General features: G+C 42.6%; 1 protein-coding gene across 1 annotated transcript in view; it reads right to left on the bottom strand.

Annotated features, from left to right (window-relative positions):
- Positions 1-22347, bottom strand: part of LOC308089308 (farnesyl pyrophosphate synthase-like) — a gene marked incomplete at both ends in the record, with an annotated part of 34227 nt that overhangs the window by 11731 nt on the left and 149 nt on the right. Inside the window, one exon of the mRNA XM_080433964.1 lies at positions 20959-22098. Within this exon, the coding sequence (XP_080290090.1) occupies positions 20959-22098 (1140 nt within the window). The remainder of the gene's footprint in view (positions 1-20958; positions 22099-22347) is intronic.

Consider the following 22347-nt stretch of genomic DNA (forward strand, 5'->3'; position numbering starts at 1 on the left):
AGACTGCGTAAATGGCTGTATTGATGAGCAAATTAATCCTGATTTGAATGGCTGGCAAGCAATCCAGCGTACCTTACCTTCAAGAAACAGCATGTATACTGATGAAAGCCCCACTCTTACCAAAAAAGGTTCTACATGTATATGAAGCTGAAAAGGCCTGCCTCACATACAGGTTCCATAACCAGAAATGGGAAATAAATCTAATGAATGGAGGAGGCTTTGTTCCGTCCGTCCGTCTGTCTGTCCGTCCGTCCGTCCGTCCGTCCGTCCGTCCGTCCGTCCATCTTTAGCAACCTTGTGAACGCGATAACTCAGGAACGTCTTCAGGGAACTTCTTCAAATTTTGACACAAGGATGAACTGCTTAGATTTGGTGGTCAAACATCAAAGGTCAGGTTTACTGTGACCTTCACTACTTTACGTACAGTAGTGAAGTACTACGCTGTATAGTATAGTGCACTATACCCGTTATCAGAGTACTGGGGGGTCGCATGGGATATGACACCCATAGTTTACATGTGGTGCACCTATTAATGAAGCCAAACTGAGTTCCCCTTATATTCATTATTTCTTCAAAGTTGCAGTCGCCCCAACCACTTTAAAGTTCCCTGGTACTCGGAGGAGTAGCTATATCGTCCGGCTGCGATAGATGTGTCCAGCTTTCACAGAAGGTGTCCGAGCAGAAGTTTGTCCCGGCTCAATCAAATCAGAGAAGATGAGATTCACCTCGATTCCTTCCGTCCGGGTGCCATCCACCCTGTCCCCGAGACTGCCACGAGTGATTCTGAAGTCTCTGTATAGGCCTGCTGTCATCGCCTCAACTGCGGTCAAGCTGGACTCCCATGGTTGGATGCCCTCTGACTGCTGGACCCGTCCGGGTGCCAGGCCCCAAATTTCACCCCAGCTATAGCTCCACTCCTGTCCCCTGGGAAACGGTTCCTCTGGGGAATCATGGAAGACCTCATTCCTGTTCCCATTCACTCCATGCCCCTCGCTCACCACCAGAAAATAAATTCTCCATTCCGGACACTCATAGCACCCCCCAGTGAACCCAGGCCAGTCATCTGATGGTTCGTCATCACCTCCGTCTTCCCTGGTTAACGATTTACCCCCACCCACTGTTCATAACCATCGTTTGATGGCTCGTCGTCGATCCAGGCTGTCCGCCTCTGTCCACCAGCCACCGCGGAAGCCCGTTCCTCCCACACTGGACAGCGGTCCCTCACCAGAATTGTCCCCCTCATCGCATCGTCGCGTGTCCATTGCACCCCCTACCCCACCCCCCACTACGGTGATTATCGGGGACTCAGCATTATTCAATTTGTTGATAACACCATTTTCCTGGAGCCACTTCCTGGACAAATTAACTCCCCGGAGTCCTGGCTTCTCTCCCGTCTACTGTAACAAAGAATATCTTCCATGTCAGAACAGATGATCATCAATCTGAAGCAACAAGGATCAACTTCAAACGGCCTCTTTAATCTCCTCAGTAGCTGCGGGAAGTCAGTTTACATATCCTGTTCACGGGTCCAAGCTGTGTGGGGAGGATGTGAAAGATGTTCCCACCAACAGGAGCTATGACCATCTTCCTGTTGCAAATGTGAGTGTTGAAGAGTGCAGCAAAAAATGTCACAACTGGACACCACAGATGCGAAAACTGCAAGGCAACCCTCCCACCAAAAAAACAGAGGATGCACACTCGATGGAAATGCCAGGCCTGTGATGTGCCCCTGTGTCTGGAATTGTTATGCAGAGTGGCACATATAAAATATCTATGTATGTATGTATGTATGTATGTATGTATGCATGTATGCATGTATGTATGTATGTATGTATGTATGTATGTATGTATGTATGTATGTATGTATGTATGTATGTATGTATGTGCGTGTGTGCGTGCGTGCGTGCGTGCGTGCATGCATGTATGTATGTATGTATGTATGTAAGAATGTACTTATTTTACCTCATGTAAAACACTTGGAATTGTTCATGATCTTAGTGTATGAAAATTACTACATAAATAAATGTTAACTGGCTGCATGCTTGTTAATCTAAGTCTGGACTATTAAAAGATTCATTAACTCTACCTATGCTGCTGTAAGTTCATTCCACATTGTTTTCTCTTCACTAAACCAGTGGTTATCTAACATGTCAAGATCATGTCAAGGTCCCACAAATTGATATGTAGGCTATGTGACTGTCTGTGGATGCCCATTTGGGGGGGAAATGGCCAGGGAACCTGAAAGAGAATATTTGAAATTGCATATCTAATAGAAGATCTACAGATCTAGCAGAATGTACAGGCCCACAACGCCTCACTTCAAAACACATTGTGAATTTGTAGATCAGCTACATGTGGCTTAAGCAACTGTTACTCATTTAGCTGGGGACCCCCTGGAACCCCCTCAAGGACCACTGAGGGCCCCCAGACCCCACTTTGAGAAACAGTGTTCCAAACTGTTCCAAAGTGTTAGTGTTTGGCTGGTCTGTTGAAGTATTGTAGGTTACTTTCCCGTGAAGACCAGCGATGCGTTTTATAGAACATGATGAACATTGGTGTTTGCCAGACATGGCTGTGGCCAGTGCTCTCGTCTACCTCTTACTAAGATAGAAAGCCCACAGTGACAACACTGTGGCTTTTAAATGATGCACGTCTATGAAGGGGACATTCACTACAGGAGACAAAGAGTCTATTGTGATTGATGCTTTTCTACTAAAACACATTTTGGCAAACTGGCAGCAGAGTCTTAGTCATTAGTCTCTATTCCTGCCTCCTACAGCAGAGATCCACTTGATATTCAGAGTAAGGAGTAATGGATGCATTAGAAGAGATATTTGATGTCAGCATGGCTAGGGGGTGCTGTGCCCCGTAGGAGAGACCTAGGGGTCTATCTAAATATATAAAGAGGCGATCAGTTGCAGCAGTATGGTTCCTGAGTGTGTCAAGTCCATTGTCTTTCAGGATGTTATCAATTATTTACATGACTGTCACGCTAAGGTGTAACAACTCACTATTTGTGTGGAAGAAAGTGGCATGAAACAATATACAACTTTCAGAGCACTGTGTTTTACTGGGGTAGATTTCAGATGCAAAGGCAACCATACAAAAATAAAATAATACAATATAGCTGCAAGCAGCAATACCAGGGGCCAAGCAATATGCAATATGCGCAATAAGCCATAGCAACAGAATAGACTGAGTTTGAGAGAAAGCAGCACATGCAATTAACAAATGAGCATAGCAGCTGAGCAGAGCTCCAGGGCGTTTGTGGGTATTGTATTCTATTATAGAGCACCGAAGTCTGACGTAATTTACACATCCTACCTGGGTCGCGGTTTTTCCCCCCCGTTCTGAATTCCCATAGACGTGTTTAATATCGCGTCAGATAAGAACTGTATTCCAAAAATAAACAAATGACCCGGCGGTTTTACTCTTATGGATATGAACCATCAACTGACGGTGAGAAAACACTAATGTTACTACCGACAAATTAGTAAAATTTTCGCTAGAAACAGACTGTTTCAAATATGAGTGACTGACTATCATAAACGATACAGAGCCACCTCCCTGACAATATCGCCGAGACAGTTTGTTTATTTTTGGACCACAATTCTTATATGAGACGATTCTAAGATGACCCAATGTTATTCTCCATAGTGAAATTACTTTACGAACCAGGGGATGGACGAGTGACGTCAGGACTTCTGTACTCTATGCTGAGCCCCGCTGATTGATTGATTGATTGATTGATTGATTGATTGATTTTACTTGTAAAGTACTCACAAACAAGAAAAGACACTGATCTTTGAACCCCCTTATAGTGGACATCTATGTACCCTAATATCCCTAATAGTAGTTCTCAATTTTGTTTATGAGAAATACTATTTGAAAATAATATTTGATTCTGCCAAGCCCATTCCCTTGGCTGTGGTTTTGCTAGATAGCAGGTAGGGACAGTGGTAATCTCGTTAATCCATTTGTGCGGGCCACTAATTAGATGAGAGTTACTCCCGCCGTTTACCTGTGCTTCATTGAATGATTAGATTTTCACATGGTTTGGTTTATCACAAATAATAATAATAATGAATTGCATTTTTATCTCCACTCCCGTATAATGTCTGACTGTATCTTAAGCCCTACAGTTCCCTGCCTATTATTCATTTTTGTATTGCCGCTTACTCCTCTGGACTCTATAAAGCTTGGCTTTATAGACTGCTTTCCTGTATTTGACTCCTGCCTGCTACATCACCTTACCTCTTTGGCTAATGTAAAACCTGTTCCTACATACTATTATTTGCATTTGGGTTCATTTAATTCAGCATTCATGAATAGTGATACATATAAAGTTGATATAAAAATGTACAGTATAATAGGATCGTATATGGCATTCCTTTTGAGAACTTAGGGGATCTTACTTAAGGACACTATAATGCATACTGTAATATAAAGTAACTAGTAACAAGTTATAACAAGTAATTTAGTAACTGGTAAAGTAACTAGAACTTTTTGAGACTGCAAACTAGACACCGGAAAATCAGAACTCCTGCCTGCAATGCCCACCACAAGATAACATGGAAAATGGACACGCCCGACGCCTCGGCATATGCGTGTGTGTGACTGTCTGTAGCCTCCCTCCTCTCCCTCCTCTCCCTCATGGACACCTGTAAAGCAAACGGCGTTGCGAGTCACAGCCTCTTCAGTCTCCCGCCATCTGGGAGAAGATACTGAAGCCTCTAAGACTGTTCCAGCAGACTAACAGCTTCATCCGTCAGGCTGTCAAGGTTGTTGATCTGTCTTCCTTCTGCCTCCAAAAAGTCTAGACTAGACACGTACACACAGCGTGTGCGTGTGCGTGTGCCGTGTGCCGTGTGCGTGCGCGTGCGCGTGCGCGTGCGTGTGCGTGTGCGTGTACGGGCACAGGCATAGACCTATACTCAGTGCGAGCCACTTTGTACAATCAAAAAAGAAAACGGTTTCTCATCCAGGGGGATGTCTAAACTTTAACTTAAAAGTTTATTATCACGTCATGAGTTTACAGGTATAAAAGAGTGGGTAAAATAATTTTCCGTATACAAGCTCCCAACCTTTTAAAGTTAGAAATAGAAATCTATATATTCATTAGAATAGAGAAACAAACAAAAGGGCAAAAAAGTCAGATGACTCTCTCACACACGCACGCACACACGCACGCGCACACACGCACACGCACACACACACACACACACACACACACACACACACACACACACACACACACACACACACACACACACACATTATTGGAAATAAACAGAGAGAGAGAGAGAGAGAGGATTTGCAAAGAACCAGCCGGCACTGTACGCACGCACGCACGCACGCACACGCACACACACACACACACACACACACACACACACACACACACACACACACACACACACACACACACACACACACACACACACACACACACACAAACACCAGTTGCGACTCACCCCTCTACCACTACAACGTCGAAAGGGAAGTGTGACTGCAACTTCCACAATGCAAGGTTTTCACTCGGTAAGAAAGTGATGTTAAATAAGTACAAATCTTTTAATGCAGTCCTTTGTGAAGAGCTATGGTATTGTCAGCAGATCTGTTCTGACAATATGGGTTCATATCTGGGTCCAGCGTGGCAGGCAGCATGGAACAATGAAGTCCCACACCAAATCCTCAAAGCATTTAGTGACAATTGAGGTGAGAGCAAGGTTAAACAATTTAACTCACATGTACTGTACCAGGGCCGTGCACAAGATGTAACATCAGAAACCTTGAACCTTGAAAGAGTTACCTTGGGGTGCCTGGGGACAGGCACAATGGTGTGGACATCTTGAAGCCCGCATGCAGGGGTGGATTAATACTTTAGTACTGACATAGTGCCTTTATTTTTAACAGTCTTATTTATTTTCACATCAAATCAGCTACATTTCCTGCCGTCGGCTTGCAGGTCAGCTATTTCTCACTATTTATAATGTATTTTTATACGTTTGGATCCCAGGTAGAATGTCTCTTTTGGGTCTCGGGCTGAAAAAGTTTTGGAACCCAACCCATGATTTAGGTGTTACTGTATGCTAGCATGGCTCCAGTACACTTAATTTCATGCTGGCACACATAAACACATGCAGGCCCGATATCACCATTTAACCATGGCTGAGGACATTCTAAAAATTCTACATTGACTATGAGGTGCTTGAAGGTAAATGTAGTGAGACATTAAACCACAAATAAATCAACTATTATGGCGTTTAGCTCATAAAACACATACTTAAGGCTGCTGGATTAAATCAGTTTCACCGTTGCACTGTCTGTCCTCTGGGCATCATCAGTGGCATCATATGAGACAAGTTCATTTTATGGGGATGTTGAAGAAAAGGCAGAAGAGCCTCTGGAAACACTGAGGTTTCTTCTTTGAACCCATAAGCGGACTGATCTCAGAGCGGTGGTGGACAAAGTATTCAACCCCAATACTTGAGTCAAAGTATCTACTCCTGGTCAGATATTACTCAGGAATTTTGCTATTAAAAACAATTAAGTATTCAAGAGCAAAATCATGATCCTTCGCCATTGGTCGTTCCGGGCCTGGTGGGGATAATGAACTGACTGTTTTGTCAAACTCCATAGTCAATATGCATATCTGTTTTCACCGTAGTGAGGGGGGTGTTCTCTCCCTCAGCTAGGAGTAGGAGTCATAGAAATGGGCTTATCCTGGCAAGGCAACTGGTCTGAAATAATGTATTAATTATTATTTCATTATTAACCTGCATCGTTAGTTGGAACCAGTACATTATGGTGATACACAGTATTTGTTTTTGCAACTGTTTACTTTTTTTAAAAACTTTTCTTTCTTTCCCCTCTTCCCCCACTGTGGTTCACACGCATGCAGAGATTTCAGACATTCATAGGGATGAACATAAGTGGTGACATGTGCGCGCGCGTGTGTGTGTGTGTGTGTGTGTGTGTGTGTGTGTGTGTGTGTGTGTGTGTGTGTGTGTGTGTGTGTGTGTGTGTGTGTGTGTGTCTGTTTCTAACCCAAAGGCAGCCTACAGAAAGCATGACATGCATAGTAATATCTTTCTCTGTGTCCGTTTCTTGAAATCGAGACCATCTCCCTGCATGGGTCTCTTTTGCTCTCTGTCTCTCCCTCCCTCACAGAGAGTGTGATATCAGAGAAGTGCTGTGAGTTGAGATAAAGAAGGAAGGGCGGGGGGCTCAGTGAAACAGTGTGAGAGGAGAGGAGAGGAGCAGCTCAATTAGTGCTCTGCTGCTGCCAACACACACACACACACACACACACACACACACACACACACACACACACACACACACACACACACACACACACACACACACACACACACACACACACACACACACACACACACTGTATTGCTGGATGTGAAAATAGGGTTGGTTTTACCATATTTGAATGAAAGTACAACTTAAAGGAGTAGTTCACGCAAAAAAGTACTTACTGTATTTTCTATCAATTACGCACCCCATGAAGCCTTGAATTCATGGATATTTTTTTGTTTTTGTCGCATTCCTATGCCAATAATTTGATGACCGACTCAATTGAGTATCCTACTGACCGATGAATGCGCCAAAAATCTCCACGAATTCAAGGCTTCAGGGTGTAATTGATAGAAAATACGTCATTTTTTGGGTGAACTACTCCTTTAAGCCCTACATACTTTGTCTGTTGTATGACTAAATCAAAAATCTAATCAAACAGATTTTGCTTTTCCAAAAGAGGGATGCCAATGTGTTTTTTTTTTACTAAATTTTTTATCCCGCGATTTTTGTAACCCATTTTTTTTTCACCCGGTGCCAATTTCCTAAGTGATCCTGGGCGCTACACCAGCCCTACACCAGCACTACACCAGTCCCCTACAGTAGGGAGGCCAGGGCCGAGCTCATGCTTCCTTCAGGCATGAGAGCCAACTGACCTTCTTGTCACCCGACAGGGGGGAGTTTCCCTGGTTGGACGTAGCGCGTGGAAGGAACACGTTATTCCAACCAGTTCCCTTCCCCTACATCAGGCGCCCCGGCTGTCATGGGGGAGGCGGTATAGCGACCAGGATTACTACATGTTTTTGTGAGGGTATTAACTACCCTAGGAGACACGGGGAGAACATGCAAACTCCACACAGAGTAGGCCCTTTCGCCAACCCCACCTAGGGTATGGGCGCTGATGACGTGGAGGAGAAGACACGCCCCTAGCGCCCACAGCGTCCCCGGCGGGAATCGAACCCAGGACCTTCTAGCTGTGAGGCGACAGCGCTACCGACTGCGCCACCGTGCCTCCGGATGCCAATGTGTTTAATAAAGTTTTTTTTTCTCAGACTGATAGAGGAGTTCTTCAACTCATTAATACGGATGTAGGCCTATTCTATTGGTTCCGATTCTATTGGTTGACTTGTGTTTTTTGGACCAATACATTTGTTTTCTTAGCAGCCAGCTCATGTCGTCTCCCTACTTTGCAGAGGCTGAGCAATTTGGAAAATAGTTTACTACTGCTCAGTCTGAGCTGTTATTGGCAACGGAGCAGACACTGCTACTATGTCACGTCAGCACAGTCTAATGTGTACTTATGCTGCTTCCTATGCATTGTATTTGAAAATAGAACTATTGCCATGTTGGCAGATTCCTTTCATCTACAGTATGTGTATGGTTTTCTGTTCTCTAAATCAAATTACTTTGTGGATCTAGAGTTTTTACCGGTATATCAATTTAAAAATGTCCCTTTTGGGGATGAATCAGACAAGATTTAGCTCATTTTCAAGTAAATGCTATACCCTAATAGAAAGTGGGATATTAAAGAGCCACAAAAACTGATTTAGTTAAGTTCAAAAATATATATATAAATCTTTGAATATATGCCAAATTGCCATTTTCTTTTTAATCTGGGGAAAGACCAACAATCCCCATTCACCCGCTGTATTTGTATGTTGGCTTGCATGACACCCCTATTAAGACTCCACTTTAGGGGACATGAACTTAAAGACCATCATGAAATGGCATTTAAAATCACATTCTAGTTTACAATGCTTTACTATGCTTGAATATTGATCCACAAGCCTTTGTTTTTTCACTCTCTGTCATCCCTGCTGTCTGTTCAGTGGACATCATCAACAAGTCAGCATCAACCGCATGTTCCGGCTAAAAGGAAGCAGCAGTCATCAGTGGGTAGAAATGGTGGAATGGGATCAACTGGCAGGCGCTTGCTGTCTTTTAAGATGGACTGTCAACCTTCCAGAGTATGTGGTCCACAAATACATTCTATGACTATGGGCACAACCAGTCAATGAGTATTTTTCTTATTTATAAAACTCGTTCTAGTCAAAGTAGCCTTGAGTAAATGCTTTGAAAACACTTGGCACACCGGCAAATACAATTACAGAAAGTGGATGGTTTAAAGGTAGACGGTTCAAACAAGGTAGATGGTTCAAACAAGGTAGATGGTTCAAACAAGGTAGATGGTTCAAACAAATGTGTTGTAGAGAGTGGCGAGATGTTCGAAGCCAGAGCAGATGGGCATGCTGTGATGACAGAGGCTCTCTCTTGAATGAATGGGGGGATGACTGATTTATCTTGTGCAGTCACACTCAGCTCGGAGTCCAATTAGTTTGGATTCAGGCCAGGTGCCACTGCTTAAATCAGCCATCACCCACACATAGACACACAAAAAAGCATTTTGTGGAATAAACAATGGTAAGCATAATGCATGGTCGCAAAATGCCCTACTTTTCTTTGCATTTAAAATAAGATTTGGATGGTTGGCTACTATATTAAGCATTTCCAAATTGGCTTTATAGCCTATCTCTGCCTTTTATAGATGAAAATGTGCTCAACTTGTCTGTTTTGTGAGTGTTCCCATAACTTTATCTACTGTGTAGTCAGTTATAAAATCATCACTCAAGAGTCAAAGTATTTTACATTACACACACATTACAAACACACACACACACACACACACACACACACACACACACACACACACACACACACACACACACACACACACACACACACACACACACCCAGAGCGTAGTGTGTGTGTGTGTGTGTGTGTGTGTGTGTGTGTGTGTGTGTGTGTGTGTGTGTGTGTGTGTGTGTGTGTGTGTGTGTGTGTGTGTGTGTGTGTGTGTGTGTGTGTGTGTGCCTTCCATGTATTCCAATGAAAAGAGCAGCAAGAAGAGCTTTTCCTTGTATTACCTAATGATTTCTAAATCCAATTACAACATTTCTCAAAGTCAAAAGGATCTTATATATTCATCATCTTTAATATTCAAAATCCATTATCCATTTTTAGTTAACTTAGCTAATTACCAGAATTACCACTGTGGATACTTATTATTCAAATATTATTCCGCCTTTATAGATATATTGGTTGATGAACAATAATTTCAAGATCTTGACAAAATCAGCAGGCATAAAAAAAGCTAAGGAAACCACATGAAACAAACAAAATACTTGAAAGAAGGGTGGAGGCAGTAACAGCAAGGATGTGGCGTGTGCGTGCGTGAATGTGTGTGTGCGTGAGTGCGTGTGTGCGTGTCTAGGCCTACTTTGCTATACATGTGAGAGTCAAATGTTAGAAATATAGTCCAAGAGGGAAGCCCACACATCTAAAAAAAATGAACAAAAATACGTACAATGATAAAGAAAGGCAACCCACACGGGTCGAAATGTTGTTACCTCAAATAAAAAATTCTACTGGGAGCTAGACCAGTGTCAACTGGTTGGACTATCAGAGTCAAATGTTCCCACAAGTATATTTGAATTTGAGAAATAGACTGTGAGGACAATTTTACGTGCATGCATGCATGCATGCATGCATGCATGCGTGCGTGCGTGCGTGTGTGCGTGTGTGTGTGTGTGTGTGTGTGTGTGTGTGTGTGTGTGAAGTTATGGGTAGGGGGTATTTTTTTGTTTTTGTCGCATTCCTAAGCCAATAATTTGATTACCTGCGGAGTCTCCAGTCTTAAGAGACTCCTCCGGTCATCAAATGTCATTGATAGAAAATAATAAAAAAATTGGGTGAACTACTACTTTAAGCTTCAAAAGACTGAATCCCCTGAGTAACCACATGAACCCAATAGCATCCCTACTCTGAGACAGTCGTAATAGGCAAACATTCTGTGAAAATAGCCGATCTAACAGGCTATTACGTCACAATGTGATGTAAAAGCCTGTAGATTGAGCTGTTTTCGGCAAAGAGATTTTGGTGTATAGAGGGAAAGACGGAGGTGAACGAATGCAGACCCCTGGGTGACCCCTGTCAACAAAGTATAGGATTTAAGTGCTTACCAATGTGAACCGAAGATAAAGGGATCACACCATTGTACACGTATGCAGACTTGGAACCACAGCTCAATCAAAGCTTTCCTCTGCCGCCTGAAACAGCCTTTGGCGCTGCAGCTCAGCAGCCATGGTTCATTCCATGGCTCTGTCATCCTTTAAATTACCTCTCTTCAGTCCAAAACACTGCTGCTGGATATCATTATGCAACATTTCTTTTTTTTTGCATAATGGTTAGACAGGTGTGCACTGTGCAGATACTTTGTGAACTTCTGACACCGATTATTCTTTTTTTTGTTTTGTTTTTTTGTACGAAAGCAGAGAATGAGAGCTAAAAAAATAAGATATCACTTGCATAAGTGTTTTCTGGAACTACAACTTCAAGAATGTTAATTTGAAAACAAATTCAGAGATCAAATGCAGCTGAATGTAAAGACAACAAAATTTTCCAATTTTCTCAGCTCAAGATTGAGTAAACTGTACAACTTTTTGTTTTAACTGGGCAGGAGAAGAAACATGCTGCTTTAGTTTTAAAACTAGGATGATTTTAACTTCATTTCATGGTTAATTATTGTTTCTTTGGACTTGATGTATACATACATGACATACAAAGCAAGCAGGCTAAGAAACCAAACTTAATGATCTAAGTGACTGTCTGTCTGTCTGTCTGTCTGTCTGTCTGCCTGCCTGCCTGCCTGCTAATCTCCTTTTGAATACTTTTGCCGTGCTGCGCATGCACCACCTACACGCAATACACAGTGCTGTTCATGGTTCTGAATTCCAAACAAGTCCACATCTACTAGGGTCTTATTAGTTTAATTACCATTTATGTTAATAAATGCCTTAATTTAGGCAGTTTATTCTCTCTCTCTCTCTCTCTCTCTCTCTCTCTCTCTCTCTCTCTCTCTCTCTCTCTCTCTCTCTCTCTCTCTCTCTGCTGTTTGGTTGGACCCCCTAGTGGCAAGCACATCCTAGACGTGTGCCTAGACTGCCTTTCCAGTGGTGGGAAAAGTACTCACATGTGTTACTTAAGTAAAACTACTAGAAAAAGTCCGGTAATCAAAATGTACTGGGAACAGGTGAGGTGTTGCATCCTTGGTTGTAGTCACTGTTTAGTCCTTTCTTATTTAGGTCTGCCAGTGCCCATCAACACGCCCTTCTCTTTGGAATAAATATCATCCCATGACTGAGGAGTCGTCTGCCCTCCCATCCCAGCTGTCCACCAACAATGGAGACAGAAATTGAACAGCAACAAGAGAATCTCATCTGTAGAATGTACTGAGCATTTTGATGCAGCGCACAGACACACAAAATGAGCGGACAATACTATTACCAGAAACACATAGAGAACAAGCCCTGAAGGACGATAACAGGTCTATAACTCTGAGAGTGTTCAAATGGAACCAAATGGACCCTTACGGGTCCAAATTGGTTCAATTTTAACACTTTCAGAGTTAAGGAGGTCCTTGCAAATAAAACATTTGAGAACCACTAGTACTAGTGGACTCCTATGTAGTAAATCATATTTTGAAGAAAACCTGAAGACTGATATTCAGTAATTAGGTCTTGTGATCAAAACTAGAAAAGGTGCTCCTCGGAGCACTGCCACACCCCTAGTGGTTGAAATCTGAAGATCAGAGCACTACGTCACGCTAAGCTTGGCCAATCAAAAAGAGGGACGGGAGGAAAAACGTTGAACCGGGAGGAAAAACGTTGACCGGGAGGAAAAATGTACAGACCGAGGAAAAATGTACAGACCGAGGAAAAGAGGGACAGACCGACAAAGCCTCATGAAGGCCGACCCTCTGGGTCTGGCATTATGTTATGTAAAAAACTGAAAACTGAAAATAGCTAATTTGCCATGGACACGTTTGTCCATGTACGGACATATTGATGACCCCTGAGCACAAAGCTTCATGTTATCAACCTGCCCATCATTGCCAGGGTATTGTGTTGACAACGGGTTGTGAATGTCCAGTCTATAAGTGGGCATTCTGCACAGTGTACAGACAAATAGACAGACGTAGAATTTGAACTTTAGAAAGTAGATTCAATGGAATCAACCATATGTTTCTATTATGTCCTCTTCTATTCAGATCATAGGAATATATTGTAGCTGTCAGGCAGAAAACAACTATCTCCATTTTTCACACATTGAAAGATCCAGCTGAGATCAAGACGCTGGTCAGAGGCAGGTAAATGTTGGGCTAATGTTATTTTGGTTGATTCCATTAACCACAGCGTCTCTTTTTTGGACATGTATAGGCGAACATTCTGCAAAAAATTGCAGATCTACAAGCTCACAATGTGACGTGGTAGAACGTGGTGTAGAGTAAAACAAATTAAACGAGGGGACCAAGTATAGACTCCTGGGGGACCCCAGTCAATGAAGTAATGTATATAGGGTTTAAGTGGTTAAGGAATTTATTTGTATAGCGCTTTTCTAAACAATGTTACAAAGTGCTTTACAGAGCACTTTGCAATACAAACAACAATACAAACAACATATTATCAATAGCATAAACAATATACAGCAAGTACCAATTAAAGGCAGATAGACCTAAGAAAAACACTTTACATACAGATGTTTTCAGAAGAGATTTAAAAAAAAGCACCGATTGTGCTAGCCTCAGATTCTCAGGGAGGGCATCCCAAAGCCCAGGGGCCCGGACCGAAAAAGCCCGATCACACCCGAGTAGTGAGGTGTGTCGTAAGAACCACCAATAGAGCCTTAAGGATCTGAGGCTGCACTTGTAGGCCTCCAGCATATCAGTAACGTACTTGAGAGCCTGTCCATGCAGGGCTTTAAATATTAACTTAAAATATGACAATAAAGGTCATTATTTTACATTTCAATATGGGTTCCCACATTTTTGATTCAGACATTATAAAATAGAATAAACTAGTTAATATCTGCCAACATTTTAGGCGGTTAGCTGAGGCAACCACAGAATAATAGTCAGTTCCTAGAACCAACATTACAGGCAACTAATGAGTTGTAACTTCATTATAAGATAATATATCTGCCTCGGTCTTCAATATTTCATGTAAGACCATGAATAATGGCCACACTGTAAAATGAAGATATGTGTTACTACTTAGAATTCCAGAGGAGAAGGGGGCAAAACATACAGAGGAGGTGCTGTTAATTAAGAGTTACTTCCAGCTGATATTTTTAATTAGATGTCCATAATTCTAAACTTGCACCCGGCTCTCTGCAGGAATCTTTCAAATTATTTTTCTTAACATCAAATTGAGGTGTTTGCAGGGGGGTTGTGTGACTGTGCATGTGTCTACAGTTAACAAGGGGTAGGGGGTAATTAAAAACATCATCCAGACCCCAAAGTAAGATAGTGGTGATTATATTAGATTTGTAGACAGGAACCATAGTCGTTATATGTATTATGTTCTGAAAATTAAAGCTGCACTATGTAACTTTACTCTTCTACCCCAGGTTTTGAACTTAGTTTCCTGAGGAAGTGCCGACATTTTTACCATTGAGCTAATAGAGCCTGCCTGCTTGCTCAGGGGATCAATTAAATTAATCTTCACCATCAGGTCAAAATTTGTGTCAGATCCTGTGTCTAGGTGAGACATGACCTTTCTTTGACACAATCTAAATGTCTCAATAGAAGAACAGGCAGGCAAAATACAACCACCCCAACTGTATAAGATAGATTGTATTAACATACTCTACCATACAAATTGGACAATTTGCTTTTAATGATATGCCTAAAATAGGGACGCCATGTTGAACGTGGATTATTAATGTATGGTTGCAGAAAAGAAAACACGTGTCTATAACATGTGTGTCACATGTTGATGGGCGGGTGGATTGAGATGCATTTGGTGCTGATCTAAAATCTGATTAATCTGCAACAACAAAAATTCTGTGGTAGACAATGCATAAAATAACTGCACCTGAATGTGATAGCTAGGGGGTGGCAATTGCCATCCCCTGGGACCCCAAATGATGCCCCTGACATGAAGAAAAGGAAGACAAAGTGAAACCTACTGCACTAAGCGAAAGGCAGCTGTGTCCGTTGTGTCCGTGCGAATCTATGCATTCCCTGTCTTGCGGTTGTGATAATTAGAACCAAACTGATATAATGTAACAGCCTAACTAGCTCTGGTTCTGACTTTAAAAGGATGGCTGTGACAATGCCCTAAGGCATTGTTCTATGCCAATTAAGGGCCTGCCTGCCACCAAATTACCATCAGGCATTCAAAAACATGATTCTAAGATAAATGAAGACCTCTCCATGCATGCTAATGCCTATGAATTATTGTATGGAAGGACATCATTATTCTTTCTGCTTCTATGGGACTACAAGAGAGCATATCAGTGTACTGATGCTCTAGTGCACAGGTCTTCAACAGGGGTCCGGGACCCCTACTACAGGGGGGCTGTCAAATGTTATTATTATCATTTAAAAGATGTAATGTCTGAAAATACACATTAAAGCTTTCATGACATCCAGTTTTACAAAAGTGTTTGTCATGGTCCTTCAGACGTTTTAACTGAAAATTCCACTGCAGTTAGCCTTTGCAGGTGTTTTTCTGTCACATTTCTAAAGCCTTTTCAACTGCAATGAAAAAATTAATCTTTGCCTGCGGGTGTCGCTGATTTTGCCTGTCAATCATTGCATATGAAACCAAGGGTTCGAGGAGCTGTGCATAAAAACTTGGCACACATCAAAATTAATGCAGTAGTGCCACAAAACAAAATTATTAAATGTGGACTCCTGAACATTAGATCTCTACGCTATAAAGGTGTATTGGTAAATGAAATCATATCAGACAACCATCTTGATCTACTTTGTCTTACCGAAACATGGCTGGGTGAGCAAGAATACGTCTGTCTAAATACAGCCACCCCACCAAGTCACACAAATGCTCATATTCCTCGAGACACCGGCCAGATTGGAGGTGGAGTTGCAGCCATATTCAACTCAAGCTTAATAGTCAGCCCCGGACCCAGGCTGACTTACAAAACGTTTGAAAGTCTGGTTATCACTCTTTCACACCCAAGCTGGAAATCATTACAGCCCTTATTAATTGTTACAGTGTACCGCCCTCCTGGGGCCTACACTGAATTCCTATCTGAATTCTCAGAGTTTCTATCACGTCTAGTCCTAGACTCTGATAGAATCATTTTGGCTGCACACAAATAATTTTCATAAAACTGCAATATTCATTGGCTCATTAAAGCTTAATGTTTTCATTTATGGAAAATCCGCCACTAACGTTTTGTCGGCATAGGTCCAAAGTACATGTGTAGAACGTTTCACGCAAGTTGCTCAAAAATCACTGCAGAAACACAGGTTTAAGTGTTTTTCAAACTGCTCAAAATGGCGGAAAATCTAAGGGCGGAGCTTACTGGTCAAAGTGATAGATGTGTTCCTCATGAGTCAAGGCACATGTGTAAGCAAGTTTCACGGCTGTCGGACAAACGAGGCATGACTTTTGCCTGTTTAAAGTCATTTAAAAAAAATTGCTATAGCGCCCCCCTTTGACCAATTGGAGTAAGATTGGTTTCAGTGATACTTGGAATGACCCTCTACATTATTGCAAAGTTTCAAACAAATGTGAGTCTGCATGTACGTGTTAGGGGCAGACGAATAATTTTCATAAAACTGCAATATTCATTGGCTTATAAAAGCTTAACGTTTTCACTTATGGAAAATCCGCTTGCTCACGTTTGTCGGCATAGGTCCAAAGTTCATGTGTAAAACGTTTCGTTCAGATTGCTCAAAGATCCCAGGAGGAGATAGATTTGTACTTTTTCATATAATTCAAAATGGTGGGAAATCTAAAGGTCAGAGGTCAAAATGGGCGGGTGGATTGAGATGCATTTGGTGCTGATCTAAAATCTGATTAATCTGCAACAACAAAAATTCTGTGGTAGACAATGCATAAAATAACTGAACCTGAATGTGATAGCTAGGGGGGTGGCAATTGCCATCCCCTGGGACCCCAAATGATGCCCCTGACATGAAGACAAGGAAGACAAAGTGAAACCTACTGCACTAAGCGAAAGGCAGCTGTGTCCATTGTGTCCGTGCGAATCTATGCATTCCCTGGGGAATGAGTTGTACCTGTTCAAAGTCAATTGAGTGAAATAGCGCCACCCTTTGGCTAATAGTTGTGAGTTTCGTTTCTTAGCCGTTTGGCATAGCCCTCTACCATATTGCCGAGTTTCGTAAAAAGTTACCACACGGTTAGGCCAGAACTGCAAAAATGGCAGAAGAAGAAAGCCAAGGAATGCAATAAGGCTTCGAGCCTGATAGGCCTCGAAAGTTCGAAACCTTAATAATTACATGCATACAATTCCAATGTACAAGACAACTAACATGTGTATGGAACCTGCTACAACTCAATTTATTTATGGTTAAAAGTAGGTCCAGCTACTAACCTTAACCTAACCTCGGTAAAAGGACCACAATGGAAATAAAACATTATTGGCTAATTAAGGCTTTATTGCCTTTTTATCCTTTTGATAATTGTGTGACGATGTATGTAATTGTGCATATATTTATTTAATTAATATGTAATTGTCAAAAAGTAACCTATCCCACATAACTTCTGCGGAGTATAACATTTGTTCTTTCCCATACAGCTTTCACATTTGCCTGTGGAGCTCCCTCTGGTGGAATAAATGTGTACATCATTCACCCAACTCAACCCAACCAAAGCAATAGACAGATCTGGACTAAGGGCAGGTACACACTGTAGGACTTTTAAAGTGGTCGGGGATTCATCTGATCGTTAAGCATTACACACTGCAGGAGTTTATTTCTTGAAATCGGCTGTCATTTATCGTTGTGGTTTTTACACTATAGATTGATCCCCGACCTGCTGTCCAGAGTCAGACCCGATACATACATTTGTTTTTATTATTATGTTTATTTTATTAATCGACGTCTCCCATGATATACTGTATGCGTCTCTCTCTCTCTCTCTCTCTCTCTCTCTCTCTCTCTCTCTCTCTCTCTCTCTCTCTCTCTCTCTCTCTCTCTCTCTCGTCAAGTACGCAGCACGTAGTGTTGCCATGTCCGCTTATTATAAGCGACTTTGGGATTGCTTTTCTGTAAAGTTGCTTGAAAGTGTAGTTGCTTATTTGGCCTTGTTTCCTAATGTTGTTTGAACCAGTTGTTCTCAAACATTTTCATGGCAAGGACCCCCAAATTAATATTTGCCCGCAGACCTCCCCCTTCTGAAAATAATATGTTGTGCCATAGACCCCCATACAAGATCTGTGTGGATTTGGAAAATATTCCATAATTTTCAATTTTTTTCAAGATTTTTCTTTGATAGCCGATCTACAACGTGAGCTTGTAGATTGGCTATTTTTCAAATATCCAATGTATTTGTATATAGGTTTAAAGTGCTTATAGTCGGTTTTGTTGGGCACCCAATTCTTGCATGAGGGAACAGGGCGCTTGCGCACGCAGCGACCAGCAACAAGAGATATGTTTAATGTATGTAATATGTTTTGCTGACTTTTGTTGTAAACCCATTTGCCCTTTGTTGGGACACTAATAAAGTTGAACCTTGAACCTTGAACCTTGTTTTCACAAACATGGTTGCTTATTTCTCGCAAAATCTGGCAACGCTGTCTGATACATGCTGCAGCTGCACACACAGACACAGACACTTGCTCTGGCTCTCTCAGTCTCTCTCTCTCTCTCTCTCTCTCTCTCTCTCTCTCTGTGCAATTGCTCTAAAATATTTAGTTTTATAATGTTTAACTTAATACAGGGCTGGACGGTAATATTACGGTAAGGACTGTTTGTTGTGGTTATAGGTCCAACGACCCTCCATAGCCATGGTGGCTTAAATGTGCTCTCATTGGCTGTAGCGTGCATCTCCTCGCAGCGTGGTCTCAGCTCCTTTCATACTGTATGATATTGTCTGATGTCCTGTCTGGGACAGAGCTGAATATCTAACCAGCTAGATATTTGAAAACGGTCGGGAAGCTATCGGCGAGCGTAATTATCGTGGCCGTATCCTCTCGCAGAGCCTTTCACACACAGCGACCAAAACCTCGCCGATCACAGCCCGATCTGTGTCAGATCGGGAGGTTTTGTCGGCGAGCGCCAAAAAAGGTCCCAGACAGCATAACCGGACCAAATATCCTGCAGTGTGTACCTGCCTTAAAAGCAGTATGGGTTCTAGGCCTGTCCCCGACAAAGGATTTGTATAGTCGAATCTGATTGGCGACTAAATGCCAATAGTCGACTGGCAGTCGACTAAGGACACCCCCCCCCCCCCCCCATGATTCGACTGAGATTGTCTGTCGAATCATCGAGTCTGATTCGATGCCAATCTCTCAGTCAAATCATGCAAAAAATATGTTATGCAATAGAGGAACATTCCATTTGGGCTGTAGGGGTGCTTAGTGTCTGATTTAATATATACAATTGGTTTCTCCCAATAAATCATGATGTATATCCTATTTTTGGCAAACTATTAGTTAATTAAAGTAATACTAGGTAACGTTTTCAACAAAACTAAAGTTAAATTGTATATCTTTTGCGAGTGGCAAAAGTTTCACAACACCCACTCCGTGAATTTCACCCCCGGAAGCCTTTTATTTATATATTTTCTATTGAAAGTGGACTGGGGGGACTTTCCCGGGGAAATGACGTTCCTGGCCAACGTCATGACGTCGTGGCCGACGTCCCCAGGAACTACCGCAACGGTTTCCTGTTTGGCCAGGAACTGCCGCGCTATAACAAAAAGGAACCTCACGCTGATGTTAAGATAATGTAGGATTGGAAGATCGAAAAAGAACAGAAAAAGAAAGCACAGCTCATGGTAACTAATGCTCCACTGGCTAAGAGAAACGATCCGTAGATAGTATAAAACAATTAAAAGATCGCTTTTTGAAACGCTTCCGGCTTCCGGTGAAAACGAATGGAATTCTGGGTAATCGAGGATTACGGAAATTGTATGCAGTGACGGTAGTGACCAGCAGAGGTTGCTAAAAATCGTTATTTGGGATTCTGCATTGTATAACTTTAATATAAAAAACTAAGTTTTATTTTTTATATTTTTAATATAATTCGACTAAGAGATTGGCAGTCGACTCAGACACCCATCGACTAATTAGTCGACTATTCGACTACCAGAGGTCAGGCCTAATGGGTTCAGATTGGTGCAACTGTGTGAAAATCTGTCCTGATCTGTCAAACAGTGGGGGATGCATTAGAACCCTTAGTCACTGGTGACAGCATGACCAGATAGCTACTGCAAATCCCCATAAATATGACAAAGAATATGGTCCCCTCACTATCAAACAAGCAACCCAGAGAAGAGCTCTTGTTAATACTTTGCATTTGTTCAAATCAAAGGTTATATACCTTTTATTTAAATTTCAGACATTCAACTAAATTATATAATTCAAACATACAATTATGAAATCATGTTATTGTCATGGTTTCTTAAGGGCATTGACAGATTTTCATTACAGGTAGAGTTGACATTCTCTCGCCAATCCAATATGTCCAAGAATAGGTAAAAGGGGGTTTGCAATCCCCAAAAAACAGTTCAGACATTGTGAGGGTGCATCCTATTGTCAGCGCTGTTAGGTACAGGTGCAACTATGAAATCTAATACATCTACAATATTCACATAACTTGTTCCTCTTGTAGATTTTCTCGGCAAAGTTGAGGAAGACGTCATGAGGAAGGTTGTGGGCGTGTTGGGTGATAAGCTTCTGCAGCCGTTGGTAACTCTCCTCTTCATGTTTGTGGTAGAGAGACGACATCTGCAGCTTGTTGTACAAACACTTCACCTTCGCCACGCTGGCATCATCGTGGCGACCATAACACTCCTCCAGCTCTGCTCTCTGCTCTGGGGTCATCACCCCCAGGGCTCTGACCACCAGCCAGCTGCATTTATTATCCTGGATGTCCGTCCCGACCTTCCCAGTAACAGCTGGGTCTCCGTAACAGTCCAGGTAGTCGTCCTGTGTCTGGAAGAACTCGCCCAACTCCAGCAGGATGTGTTTGGCGTTGTTGTGCTCCTCTTCGCTCTCAATTCCCGCCATGTACATGGCTACAGCTACCGGCAGGTAGAACGAGTAGAAGGCGGTCTTGTATTTGGCAATCGCTTTATACCTCTCCATGGTGAACCTGTCAAGGTCTATTTGACCAGGAGGAGCCGTCATCAGGTCCAAAGATTGGCCCAACGCCGTCTTGAAGGAAGTCTCTGTGAACAGCTCCAGAAGGTGAACATAGTAGTGCTGCTCCCTGCAGTGTCTCCTCAGCAGCCTGTAGATGGCGTGCTCCAGCAAAAACGAATCATTGATGGCATCCAGACCAATGCCATCCTTCTTGTACCAGCAAGGCTGTCCCCTACGTGTCACAGACTTGTCCATGATGTCGTCAACCACCAGGAAAAACGCCTGGAGGAGCTCTACACACCAGCCAACCAGCAGAGCTCTCCGCACGGCATCCTGGGTAAGCTGGGTGGGCGGGACAAGCTTCCTCAATGAGCCAATCACAGACAGGCCTCGGTGCCTCTTGCCTCCCGGGGCGTTGTACACCAGAACCTCTCTCAGTCGGGTCAGAGCGTCGGCCAGTGCAGGGTCAGTCATGTCTCTCTCTGTGAGTTCTGTCAACACCTCGTCAAACTGATCTTGGAACAGTTGGGCGTCTGACAGCAGAGCCGTTTCACCGAGAGTGCCATCAGATATGATGCTGTCCCCCTGCAGCGAGCAGGCACATGAGGAGGTCTTAGCCCCGTTCGAGCAGATGTCGCCCATGAGCACTGGAAAACAGAACAGAACAGAACAGAACAGAACAGAACAGAACAGAACAGAACAGAACAGAACAGAACAGAACAGAACAGGTGTTCAGAGGTTTTGGTGAATCTTCTCTCTGAATCAAAGCGAGGTTAATAAATGATGAGATCTGGTGTGTAACGCTGAGAAGCCGATGGGGCGCAATGCCCGGTGTGAAGTCATTCGTATCTATAAATCCATAAATCCCCATATATGGAAATCCCTGATGTCATCAA

Source organism: Gymnoscopelus braueri, assembly GCF_963280865.1.
Source record: "Gymnoscopelus braueri genome assembly, chromosome: 1".
Classification (NCBI taxonomy): Eukaryota; Metazoa; Chordata; class Actinopteri; order Myctophiformes; family Myctophidae; genus Gymnoscopelus; species Gymnoscopelus braueri.